At 40.3% G+C, this 14,378-nt stretch overlaps 1 protein-coding gene across 1 annotated transcript in view; it reads right to left on the reverse strand.

The window, feature by feature from the left end:
- The window catches only part of Cep112 (centrosomal protein 112), a 436,808-nt gene that overhangs the window by 421,556 nt on the left and 874 nt on the right, over positions 1-14,378 (reverse strand). The window contains 2 exon segments of the mRNA XM_032914210.1: positions 2,804-2,994; positions 6,339-6,452. Coding sequence (XP_032770101.1) covers positions 2,804-2,994; positions 6,339-6,452 — 305 coding nt within the window.

Raw genomic sequence — 14,378 nt, forward strand, 5'->3', positions numbered from 1 at the left:
AGAAATTAAAATTAAAATCAATTATCCCTCAGTGAGGTGAGAACTACAAAATCAGAAGCATGGGAGTTGGTTCCAACCACACTGCTCACTCCCTGAGCAGCCAAGGCAAAGCTCCAGGCCTTCTTATTTTCATCTGTAAAATAAAGTCCTTGCCTACAACTCTATGGGATTGATGGTGAATGGAAAAATATGATACAACATATTCATACCTTGGCATGTGATATACTTTGGAAAATATTCCATTTTTAGATACAGGGATAACAGCCCATTAATTTGAATGAGCCAGGCTGCATAATATGCTCCTGAAGAAAACTCTGCTTGAATAACAACCAACTACACAGAAATTTTCAAGGGGCTTCTCTTCAGAAAATAGTAACACAGGCCCTTATTGTACATAGAATGGAGGATGGTTTCTTCTTTAGTGAAATATGGTTTTCTTGCTTACACACTGCTTCTCTTTCCATTGGTTATCTACAATAAACCACGGTCTGAACTGTAAATGGGAAATTCCACAAGTAAGTTTTCAATTGAGTGCTAGTCTGAGTGGTAATAAACTCTCACAAACTCTGTTCCACAAGATCGATTTGCACACTATTATGCTGGCTAGTTCTATGCTGACTTGATTCAGGCTAGAGTTAATTGGGTAGAGAGAACTCAGTTTGATACTGGCCCACGGCAAGCCTGAAGGACTCTTTCTTGATGGGTGATTGATGTGGAAGGTGCAAGCCCTCTGTAGGAAATACACCCCTATGGTCCTGGGTACTATAATAAAGCAGACTGAGGGCTGGAGAGATGGCTCAGAGGTTAAGAGCACTGGCTGCTCTTCCAGAGGTCATGAGTTCAATTCCCAGCAACCACATGGTGGGTCACAACCATCTGTAATGTGTGTGTCTGATGACAGCTACAGTGTACTCATATGCATAAAATAAAGACAGGGCATCAAGTGAGGGATGGGGCTACCATCCCACAGTCAAAAACTCTGACCCATAATTGTCCTTATCTGAAAGAACTGCAGGGACAAAACTGGAGAAGAGCCTGAGGGAAAGGAGGTCCAGTGACAGCCCAAAGTGGGAACCAGCTCAAGGGGAGGTCCCAAGGCCTGACACTGTTACTGAAGCTATGGAGTATGCCCAGAAAAGGGGACCTATCATGACTGCCCTCCGAAAGACCCAACAAGCAGTTGAGTCAGATGCAGATATTTGCACCCAACCAATGGAGAGAAGTTGCTGACCCCTGTGGTTGAAACAGGGAAAAGCTGGAAGAAGCTGAGGAGGAGAATGACCCTGTAGGAGGACCAGCAGTCTCCATTAGCCTGGACCCCCGAGATCTCCGATACTGGATCACCAACCAGGCAGCATACACAGCTGAGATGAGGCCTCCAACACACATACAGCAGAGGACTCCCAAGTTTGGGTTCAGTCAGAGAAGACGCACCTAACCCTCAATAGACTAGAGGTCCCAGGGAGTGGCAGGTCTGGTGGGATGGGAAGTGAAGGGGACATCATTGTGCAGATGGGGGTGGGGGGTCAGTGCCGGAGGGGAGGGTGTATGGGATGTGAAACAGTCAGAGGGTGGACCAGGAGGGGGATAAAATCTGGAGTGTAAAAAAAAAAGATTAAATGAAATAAAAAATAAAAATAAATCCAAATAAAGCAGACTGAACAAGTCACAAGGAGCAGGCCAGTAAGCAGCACACCTCCATTGCCTCTGTATCAGCTCTCCCTCCAGGTTCCTGCCCTGATCTTATTCAGTGGCAGGCTGTGATGTGAAAAAGTAAGCAAAATAACCCCCCCCCAAGTTACATACAGGCATAATGTTTTATCACAGTGATAGAAACCCTGACTAAGGCAATGCCTACTCATAGCCATTTAGTAGCTGTCTTAGATGTCAGTACAGTACAGAACCAATAATTCCATTCTATCTGCTGTTTTGGGAACCATGAGAGGGTGGGTAAAAGCTTCACAGATAACAGGGAGACTCATGTATTCATTCTAATGTCTAATCAAATACATAGAGAAAACTATTCTCCCCACTACTGATAGTCTTGGCATAGGCAAAATGTATGTGACTCCTTTTACAAGAGATAACAGCATTAAAAGTTTTTGCATTCAGCCACCAACGAAAGGAATGATCCTCTGATTGCAGTATGCCATGTTACCAGACTTTCTTTAGGAAATTGCTAAAATGTAGACAAATCTATATAATAATTTTGAAGTTCATATATATACGTACATATGTATATATGAACTTTATATACGTGTATGTATATATATTCAACTATAGTTAGGCAGATATCATACTTAAAACACACACAAACAAATAGGCAAATTTATGTTTACAAGGAGCAAGACAGGGTCAATTCGTCAACCAGCTATAAAATAAGTGCCTTGTAACAAAGGAGATAATAATTAGAGCAATACAGAAAACCACTTTTAAATTCTAACTTACTGTTTCAACAAACTAGAAGGAACTTCCAATAGTTATTAAACTGATAATATGTTAAATAATATATTAAAGAATTAATAAGCTATAATTTACTGAAGTATTTAAATTATTAAGTCAAATTTGAAAATTAGTAAGTAATTAAGGTCAGCTTTAAAATTTGTTTCTATATAATGGAATATAAATGAATAAAATATAACAGAAGAATGTTTCTAGTGAAAATGGGAAAAAATGAATGAGAAGAAAAGCCTTAACTTACAACTGATGCAGCACACATAACTCACTATCACTTCCATTCCCAAAGGGATACTAAATCACACCCACTTTTACAGACATGAAAACGACTGTCGACGGTGCCTACCATGTATGATGGTAAGACTTTCAGTGTCCCTGGCTCAGGGCGGTGTGTGAAAGGGCCCTCAAGGACCCCGCGCCTAAGCATATGCAGTAGCAGCTTTGCATACAGGTTTCGATTCTTCCTGCCCATGAGTCCTGCTCCTGTTCCTGAGGGCTCACACAGCTTTCTGATCCAAAGAGCACACCTCTGCCGTTCTGTAAGTACATAAGAACTATGTGAAACCCAATGTTTCAATGACAATGCATAAATTACAAAGGCATATATAAGCGCCTACTGTAATCTAGAGCAGGATCAGCCAACTTCAGTAAAGGGCCCAACTTCAACCTTTCAAGGCCATGTGATTTCTGGCTTAGCTTACTCTAGCCATCTTACCAAGAAAGCATTAATAAACCATGTACAAGCAAATGGCTACATTTTAATAAAACTTTACAACAACAAATGGGTGTGGGCTGGAAAACAGACTATACTGCCAGTCTAGAGTTTACCTTCATTATTATTGCAGTTAGGCAACGCAAATGTGGATACATATTTTAATAAAAATAAAACTCCTATAATCTATCTTTGAAAGTTAAGAAAAATCTTTGAATACTATCAAACATGCTTTCAGGTAAAAATTTGTTGTAATTTTATATCAATAAAATTACTTTTGACATAGTGAAAAAACCATTCCTACCTCCTAACTATATAAACACAGAAATAAAGCACAGTCTCTGACTGCTAAGCAGTACACATCATCTCCAAAATTAAATCCAAACATTTTATCTATTAAAGCCAATAATTTCAAGGGATTTGAGGCTGATTTAAGGTTTTCTTTTACTATCTCTAAAATAATTGAGTACTATTTATGTGTAATTTCATGAAATAATTATCCTTTTAAAAAAATCTACCTAAAACTGTAGCAGTTTAATCCACATATAATGACCCACGGAGTGTATTATCTTGCTGTAACACAGGATTTGTTAAGTCTCATGAACACTACTCTGATATTTTTGTCAGTCTAACTCAACTTGTGGATTACATATATTATACAAATCACTAATCTTTTGGCTTATAAAGGTCATGTTCATTTATTATTTTGTCTAAAAAGAAAAACCACTAAGGCTGGATTTACCACTTTGTAATCTCACCACAGGTATGAGAGGTAGGTCTTTTATTAAAAGTATGCATTTTTGCTTTGAAAATTATATGGCCACCAAACAAACTTTATGAATACCCAGTGTACTTTATACAAAAAGCAAATAGAGATCTGGAACTGATAAGCTTGAGCGCGTAGTTGAAACTGTGTTTTCTTCATGTCTTACACCAAATGACGTCTTCATTGTATTTGGTGCACACACTACGGCACGACCTGACTCGTGGAGAGCTTGACTCTATTAAAATGGAAGACAAGCCCACTGTCAGATCCAGCTATAAGACGAGAGGCACTGGGACAAATTTCTAGTTCTCAAAAAGGATATGAGTTCCTACATCTTCATTATGAAGTAGTAAAAGAGGGTCATGAATGTTACATATAGACGATGTGTTTGAACCTAAGGATATATTTAAGCAATTCTACATACCTAAAATCTATTTTTAAAAGAAGACAAAATATGAGAATGGTTTGATTTGAGATACATTTATAATAGGAAATTCTAGTATAAAATTTCTTAACTGGCAGATGCAAGACCAAAAAGAAGTAAAATGTAGTAATTATAAAGTTATGGAATCAAAGTAGGTGTCCATCTGTGAGAAAATGAATAAAAAATGTTATGTTTATACAGTATGATTTTACTCAGATATAAAAAAAATCATGGTATCTATAGGAAAATGAAATGAACTACAGATTATTATGTTAAGCAAAACAAACCAGATTCAGAAAGACAAATATCACATACTTTATCTCATACACAAAATCTAGACTTAAAAGAAGAGGCCATGGAACTGAGAAGGGATAAGGAAAAGCATTAGTAGGGAGGGAGGCAAGAAAGGATAATAAAGGGAACAGCCACGAGCAAAGTAAATACAGTGTTCATAACAGGTACGAAAATGTCATCATGAAACCATTATTTTGTACAACTGATATGTGATAATTTTTAAAAGGTAGTGACTATCAGAAGAGGATGTAACACAGATGTGTCATTACACACTATCTGAAGTCATCTTGGTCAGCCCATGTGAAGGGACTTGAAGCTGTGATACGAGAGAACAACAGAAGAAAGGGAAGGCTAAGGACCAGCAAGGGAGGAAAAGAAGCAGAAGGCAGTTAAAGGGAAGGCCAGAAAAGGCTGCAGGCTCCAGAACACTGACTGAGCAGACTGTATCATTTCTATGTCACACTGCCTCTCAATGCAGCCCCTTGTGCTGTCTATAGTACTAAGTTAGCACCTCACTTTGGATATAAGTCTACTTAGAGATCTCGTGGAAATGAGAACTTGGAAGCCATAGCTTCTTCGCCCCACTCCACACTCCCTACTCAATGTCTACCAAACCTGAATTTCCCTCACAGTCAGTATGACCCCACAGCTTAGAGATGACCTTAAACCCCTAAATTCTATTAAACTACCCGTTAATGCTTTAAATATCTGTGAATCACTATTATGTAACAAAGATTCTCATCCAAATATAGAGATAATAGGACAAAAATGAGAAGTAGGACCACAACAAAAATCATTTGTAGTTGACCATACAGATTAATCAGAATCAGAGGTCAACAGTGTCGTCATGAAATGCATGACATTTCCAAGGGAGGAGGAGGAGGAAGACAGTGAAGAGGCAGAAGTCCCTAACTTTACGATCCCGTGCTTTACCTCAGGAGACATGGCGCTGCATCACAACAGAGTAAAGCCAACGTTTAGAGGACACTGCACTCAAGTTTTCTTTATGCTGGGACAGCTCAAAGTAAACAATCCTACAGCCGTGGTAAAAACTAGAATTCAGGCAAGTTTAGTTCCATTTTGACAGCTCACTTGTGTAACAGTTAATCTCGATTGGAGATACTGAGATTCACCATGGAAACACATTCCTGGATGAGTTTATGAGGGTGTTTCCAGAAAGATATAACTGAGGAAGAGCCGTGCTATGGGAGGGCAGCACTACTCCAAGGGCTGGAGGACCCTAACAGGATAAAAGGGAAGGCAGGCTGAAGGGGTAGCCACTGCTCTCTTCCACCTGCCTGTGGAGTCAATGTGACCAGTTGACTCAAGCCCCTGCCACCATGCCCTCCTACCCTGACAAGCCCTACTCTCAGACTGTGAGCCATGGGTTTCTTAAGTTGCATCTGACAGATATTTTGTCATAGCAAAGATAAAATAATTATTAGCTAATATAACAGGTCAGATTAAATAATACTATTTTTAATTTGAATCTAACTTCAGCTAGATATGCTGGCCCATGCATATAATCCAAGCACTAGGAAAGTTGAGGTAGTTAGATTGCCATATATTGGAGGATATCCTGGGCTACATAGTGAACACCAGTCCAGCCAGAGCTACATAGCAAGAATATCTCAAAAACAAGTCAAAGTCTAGTTTCAAATAAATTTCAAACAAAACAATCTTACCTGACCTGTGGGGTAATTTTAGAACAAAGGGCTTCATATCTACCACGAAGTGATCAAATTCTGCATCTAGCTTCTCCCATTTTTCTTCTTCACTTCCCATTTCCAGACTCCTATCTGTGAAAGAATTAAAATTAAGCATTAAGCATCTGTGTGAGGTAAGCCATGAAACTGTGATTAAAATACATTAAAGAAAACGTGTCAATTAAACACCAGTCCTCCTTAAATTGACTGCTATACTCAGGGAATTACAATCAAAACTCAGGCACATTGGCTATAAATACAGACATGCTAAATCTAAAATGTACGAAAACGTAATAGAATCAGCATAGCAGCAACAATTTTGAAGAGGCGAAAAGTTGGAGGGCTCAGATCACCTTATTGTAGAATGTGCTGCAGTACTCAAGACCAAACAGACCAGGAAAACAGGACAGGGAGCACAAAGTGAACCAATACAAATCTGGACCTCTGATTTTAAACAAAGGCATAATCAAAGAGAAATGACAATTTTATAACAATGCTATAACAATAATGCTATACTATATATGTAAATTAACTCCAAATTAATAGTGGACCTAAGTGTAAACTGTAAAAAATGAAAATAAAAAAATCCCCGTGACGTTACTAAGGCAAAAATAGAATTATATACAAAATAAAAAATTGTAGGGTTGGGGATTTAGCTCAGTGGTAGAGCACTTGCCTAGCAAGAGCAAGGCCCTGGGTTCGGTCCCCAGCTCCGAAAAAAAAAAGAAAAGAAAAAAAATAAAATAAAAAATTGTAACACAATATTGGACGTCGTACCACACATACCACACACCAAAAAGGAAAAAGAAAAAAGTCCTTCAGACTTTGATCTGTGAAGACTCTATTAAGATACTGAGAAAATAAACTAGAGACCAGGGGGAAATGCTTGCAAGTCCTGAATTCATAAACAACTTCAATCAGAGGGCATGTGCGGCTGCAGGAGTGTGCAGAGCTGTGAGTGCTGTGTGCTGAGAGGTCCTGGGCTCAACACCCAGCACAGAACGAAATTCCAACTAATAAAGAAACTGAGTAACTCTCACCATTTAGCCGTAAGAATGAGAATATGCAATAAAAATGCTGCAAGGGTCATCTCTCTGACAACAATCGGTTGTATATTTTAAAAGAGAGTAAAGAGGGGGAATCAATAAATCTGAAGTGATGGTTATACCAACTACTGGGTCACTGCAGATTGTATACACGACTTCAAATACAGTACTGAATCCTCCAAGCATGTCCAACTTCTAGGTGTCAGTTCACGTTATTTCTACAACATTGATCCCTTCACCAGAGAAATATAAACAATGACAATTATGCACATGAAAATATGTTCAACCAAAACCATACTGCAATACCCCAACACCACAGGAGGACAGCCAGAATGCAGGCGAGAGATGCAAAGTGCTGGTGAGGATGGAGAACACAGAACGCTTGTGTATTGCTGGCCAGAGAGTGAAATGACAGGGACATTCCGGAATAACTTGCCAGTATCTTTCAAAGCTAGTCCTGCACTTACCATACAACCAAAGAAATCTCAAGTAAAATGCAAAATCTATATTGACACAAAGAATGCAGATGTGGTACTTAGAGTAGCTTTTTAGAAAAATCAACCATGGAAATAGCCAACAAATTGTAGTGTAATCATGGATACTAACATGGCAACCAAGAATGAATACACAAACCAACATAAATAAACGACTCCAGGGGAGGAAACGGTTGTGTGCTAAGTCCGCTGCTATGAAGTCCTAGGAAGGAAAAAAACTTCAGTAGTGAGAAGAGTCAATGGTTCATAGAGGTCATTAGTGAAGGACAGTCTGAATAGAGAGAAACAAGTGTCAGAAAGAAAAAAACCCACTAGGGGTGCTTAACCAACAGTTCTGTATATGAATTGCAGAAGAGACTGAGAAATCTGTACTATGAAAATTCAGTGCACTGTATATACCAAAATCTTAAAATTCTGTAATTCCCCTTAAACTTCTAAAAATATTCTTTGTATATATTAAATATATAATTGAGGTAAAACTGACAACAGCAGAAACAAAATATCTTATATTAAAATATGTCCAGAAGATGTCGAGATGGCTCAGTTACTAAAGAGCTTATTGCTCTATAAGTATGGGGACCTGAGTCTGGATCACTCACATAAAGTTTCCAGGCACAGTCACAGGTGCCTGTAATCCTCCTGCAATGGAGGCAGAGCCTGGTGGGTTCCTGGAATTCACAGGTCACCCAGTATACCTACACAACAGATGAGCACCAGGTTCAGGGAAGTCTCTGTCTCAAAAGATATGGTAAAAAGAGGATGAAATGGTCTACACACACCCACACACCCACACTCAGACACACACACACACACACACACACACTCAGACACACACACTCAGACTCAGACACACACAGACACACACACACTCACACACACACACTCACACACACACTCAAGACACACACACTCACACACACTCAGACACACACACACACACACACACACACACACACACATCCAACCCTTACCTGCCACACAAGCATGTAATGCCATTACTCAGAATACTCAATGCCTGCCTGGGTTACAGTGTGGCCTCAAGGCAAGCTTGGAAATTTTATACAGACTTTTGTCTCCAGATAACAGGTAAAAGGTATAGAGAACACAGTACTTGTCTAGCATATCTGAAACCTAGGTTCAATCTACAAAATCTAAAAAAAATTAAAGTGTGTATATGTGTGTATGCATGCGCGTGTATGCATGCATGTACATGTTCATGTGCATCAGTTCAAACCACAAAACTGAAGAAAAAGGAAAAAAGAAAAATGCATCCATAATCAATATGTCCACTTAAAATGTGAACTACCATACCAAGGCTATATTTACATAATATATAACAACCAATTTGTCACGTATTTAATTTATAAACTGTAGGCTGGGGGGGTCTATTCTGCCCTAAAAGCCATCTTGTTCCACAGCTTAACTATTCCCTACAAAAGGACCATCTGTCCTGCCTTTCAGATTCACCTCATCTCCTTCACAGCCATGAGTGGGAACTATGGTCCCACTACTGCACATACATGTGTGTTTTATTTTCTCCACCCAGTACTACCTAGAAGGGAAAACACTGGCTGAGATCCCTGCCTCCACCTCCCAACTAGTGTTCCTCCAACTTCAACCCCCAAAGTCACCCTCTTTGGGACCTCCGATCTCCTGGCTACATCTCTTGCTTTCCAGTCCCATTACAAACCCTCCATCTGCTATCAGCACCGTATCCCCAAGTGCTCACTTGTGCCTCCCTCCTTCTGTTCCTCCGTCTCCCACCTCCACCTCACTGCCTTGGAGCGCTTCTCCCCACTTGGCCATACTGCAAGCCCCTGATTCCCCAAGCTGTATCTCCCTATCCAAGGAGCAACCAAAGAAGGATGGCAGTGCCTTGGAGTTAGGTAGCTCTCATCCACGCTAATGGGAACTTTGAAGAGTTTGCTTCTCCTCAGTCCACAAAGCAACTTTTAAAACTTAATATACATATTAATGAAATGAAACTCTTCTCTCAGTTTAAGGGGAAAAAACTTAGTTAATAAAAAATAGATGGTAAGAGCCCTAGTAAACCGGTTCTCCTCTCAGCTCAGCCCTCTCTGAAAGGACACGTCCTTACGGAAGTGCCTTGCCTCCATTCCCACAGCCCAGGCTGCAACACCCCCTCCTCCTCCCATTCATCAGCAGTTACCTCCTCCCCTAGTTCCCATCCCTCCTCACCGGCTCCTTCCCCTGGGTGCCCTCCCAGTCTAGCCTCCCTCTTTCCAGTCGGCTGTGCTGCTCCAGCTCCGTCGTCCTCCCTTCAGCTCTATCATGGACTGAAGGCTCTCAGGGTTCCCCATGATCCACTACTCTTACACTCAAACAGCTGTCTTCTGTCTGTGCCCTGTCAGACACCTCTGCAGCACCTCGCCCTCCTTAGAACTCACCACGCCTAGAAATGCATCTTTGACTTCAATGGCTCGCTCCCTCCTGCACTGCATTTCTTGGCTGTTTCTCAATGGCTCCTTTCTCCAGGCAACACTAAGTCCAGATTCTGCCTTGGCCTTTCCTCAGTCTCCTTTTATTCTGACTTTCCCCCTTCTCGCTGGGCAATCACAATCAGTCCTAGAACTACACGTTGTTTCCTTGGGTCATTCACCCTTAAATTGTATTGCTAACTCTACTCTCTCCTTGAAATTCCAACTCATATTTACAACAGCTTCCTGGACCTATTCCACAATGTCCTGTTTGCTATGAAGTCGTAAATCCCAAAGAAAACTCTACAATTTTCCCATATGCCTGGTGGTATCATCTATTTCACCTTCCTTCCTTCCATGTCAAGGTTTCCACTGTCTAAACTCTCCATAAAACAACTAAGTTTAGGGACAAGACACCCAGAGATCCAGCTTCTCTATTCTTACTATACTCAAATAAAACCCTGAACACCACTAACTAGTACACTACAATGACCCCATGACCTGCCTTCCAACGAGCCTTGTCTCTACCTCAGAAAAAAGTGAAGCTTATCATAACTATTTCAAAATCTCTCTACTGCCTACTACAGGATACTTTCCAAGCTCTATGTTAGCTGTGCAGATGTCTTCCCACTTAAGCCTACCTCTTACCACTCTGCCTGTCTAAACAAACCCACCAATGGACACTTTAACTCCCCATTGTCACCACCATTTTCTACCCATTCTTCAAACACTTCAAGCCCTGACCTGGTTCTGCTCCTGATGCGAGTGTCTTTACAGACCTGCGTCAGATAAATGCAGCTCCCATGTCATTGCTGAGTGTACTAGTCCTCAGCACGCTGTTGCTCTCTTCTACTGTAAAAGGCATACATCTGTGTCACTACATTTACTATAAATCTGTCCATCATTTACATATTTTCTACTTCTGGGGGAGACTCTTGGAAAGCAGGGGTCGTAACTACACCTTAGTAAGCACCTCAAATGTTATCAAGTACATTAGGGCCAAAGAATTGATTGCTGCATAAACAGATCAATGTTCAACTTGCCTATGACTAATTGCCTTTTTGACAAATTGTTTGGGGGTCATACAAGTTTATGTGGGTGTACACAGTCATGTGGAATCTTGCATGTAATCCTTGATCACAATCCACATCAATTTTTGAGACAGGGCTTCGCACTAAACCTGGAGATCATTAATTCAGCTAAGCTGTCTGGCCATTAAGAACCAGAAATCTACCTGTGACGGGCATTACAGATCCACACCACCACATCTGGCTTTTACTCCAGTGCTGGGGATCCAAACTCAAGTCCTCATGCTTGAACAGCAGGCACTTTGCAGAGGATGCCATTTCCCCAGCCCCAAATGATTGGGTTTTAATGCTTCCATTCCGAACGCCCAATAGTTCTTACAGGAATATTACATGTTCCCGATCCCACTTGCCAAAAATGGCCATCCTACTTTCTGTGTATCAGAGGAAGGAATGTTTTTCAATTTTAAGACATGGCTAGAGGGCTGGAGAGAAGACTCAGAGGTTAAGAGCACTGACTGCTCTTCCAGAGGTCCTGAGTTCAATTTCCAGCAACCACATGGTGGCTCACAACCATCTATAATGGGATCTGATGCCCTCTTCTGGTGTGTCTGAAGACAGCTACAGTGTACTCATACACAAAAAATAAATAGATTTTTTTTTTAAAAAAAGGATATGGTAAAACTAAACTTTATTCAGGGTTGGGGAGGCAGCTCTGTGGCAGAGTACTTACCGAGCATAAATGAGACCCTGGTCTCAATTCTCAGTACTGCATAAATAATTAAATTAATTAATGAACTAATTTTTTTAAAACTAAATAAATCAAGTAACTTGATTTAGATTTTATGACTAGTTGACTGGTTTGGAGGCATTGTGTTTGGTTTGTCTCATTTTAAATTCCTACAATATATTTGGTTATGTACTTGGTAAAAGTACAGTATAATATTATATAAAACATAGTACGCTAGCATACTAGGTATTAGAAAGTAAAGTTGAAAACAACTATTCAAATGGATAAATAAACCAATGGAAACTGCTAGATCCAAAGCTTTAAGCACAGCTCTGCCCTAGATGTGCCTCCAGCTTCTACACCACGTCCATGTACTCAAATTCCTGCCTAAGCCTGTTGTTTGCTGTGGCCAAAGCAAAAAGATTGCTCATAATCACTAATTCTCAATAAATCCTTTGACCTTTGTGGAAATGTTAGTGTTTGATATAAGAGGAGACTAAAATTCAGCAGTTAAGTGAATCACCAAAACCGTAATTGCGCAAATCCCAGATTAAACTTCGGAAATCCCTAGCTCTTACGGCCATTATATCTGACCACTTAGCCGTTTACATGTAAATCAGCAATATCTCCAACATAAAAAAAAGTAATTTGAATAGCAGACAGACTATCAGCATTGCTATCAGGATATGTAATAATTAAATCAAGTACTCAAAGAACATCACGAAAAACAAAAGCTGAGGAGAGACAGTTCAGTCAGGAAAGTGCTTACTAAAGGAGGAGGGAGCTTCTTTAGTAACCACCTAGGAAGCTTGGCCTAGTGAGGCACTGGAGAGGCTCCCTAGAGCTCACTGGCCAGCCTGCTAAGCCTAATCGCGGAGCCTAGGTCCAAAGTTGGACAGTTCCTGAAAATATCTAAGGTCAAGTTTGACCCCTGGTCTCCAAATCTGTGTGCATGCCCATACCCACGCAAAAATAAGGCCGAAGTGATACCTGGTGAAGAAAAAAACCTGCTTTCCCTTGCCCCTAATCATTCTCCAACAACAAAAAAATATAAATTAACATTTCAATTTTGAAGGAATTCCTGCTACATAAATTATGTGCACATAAATTATGTCTTGCTATTGAAAAGGTTTTTATGCTATCCATCAGAACTTTAAATTTAAGGTATTAAAATGGAAAAATAAGGTCCAGGCATTGTGGCATATACCTTTGATTCCAGCACTTGGGAGGCAGAAGCAGGCGTATCTGTGAGTTCAAGGCCAGCCTGGTCTACATTATGTGAATTCCAGCATAGCCAGAGCTATGGAGAAAGACCATATCTCAAAAAGTTTAAAAAAAAAAAATACAAAACTAAAAAATAAGCAAAGCTCTATTTTTGGTTTAGAATTAAATTACTCACAGTATTCCTTTCACTGACATCAACTACAATGTGACTCCTATATATACAAAAGAAATAAAAAGGAATTCCTCAGAAGGAATAAAAGAGTTGGGTGGCTCTTCTTGTATATATATTCTGTATTTATACTGTATTTAACTCATCAGTCTCGCCTTTTTTAAAAACTCTGTTTCTTTGTGGACAGCTCTGAAGTGGGCTAAGACCTTCTTAGGGTGCTCAGCTGCCACAGAAGTCAGCAAAACACCAGCAAACCACCAATATTAACAGCCTTCAAAATGAGACCCAACTAAGCCAAGAACACAGTTCATCCGCATAGCATGCGCCTTGACAAGCACAATATATTCCTGGAAGTTTTGTAAAATGCTTTTTGTTCCAACAAATTACATTTTAAGTATATTGTGCAGAGTAATACAGAAGCCTTAAAATGTCCACAAATCGACAAGGGTTACCCAGGCACGATTTTTGCGGGTTACACATTTGGTTTTTTGTTGTTGTTGTTGTTGTTGTTTGTTTGTTTGTTTTGACAGAAGCCTTCCCAGAAGACACCGGGTGCAGCTATGGGTGTCATAGCCGTATCCCGGCGAGTCCTCCAATGCACCTAACTTGATGGGAACAATTTTCGTTGTCCTTAACAGGCTTGAAGCTGGGACTTAACGGCGTGAAGGACCTGACCCAAATCCGGTAGGCAATCAGCTGGACCTGAACACAGAAAAAATTATCCTCCTCTCTGCTTTGCTCGGCACTGGGGAGGTGGTCACTGTGTAATGGGGTTCGCTGGCATTTTGCTTGCCTTTTCGATCTTACCTTCATTTATCTTTAAATAGTAAAGACAAGTCATAAAAACATCAGCACACTGATGGAGGTGTGGGGGGCGGGGTGCTCAGGAGGCA

This window comes from Rattus rattus, chromosome 9 (assembly GCF_011064425.1).
Source record: "Rattus rattus isolate New Zealand chromosome 9, Rrattus_CSIRO_v1, whole genome shotgun sequence".
Classification (NCBI taxonomy): domain Eukaryota; kingdom Metazoa; phylum Chordata; class Mammalia; order Rodentia; family Muridae; genus Rattus; species Rattus rattus.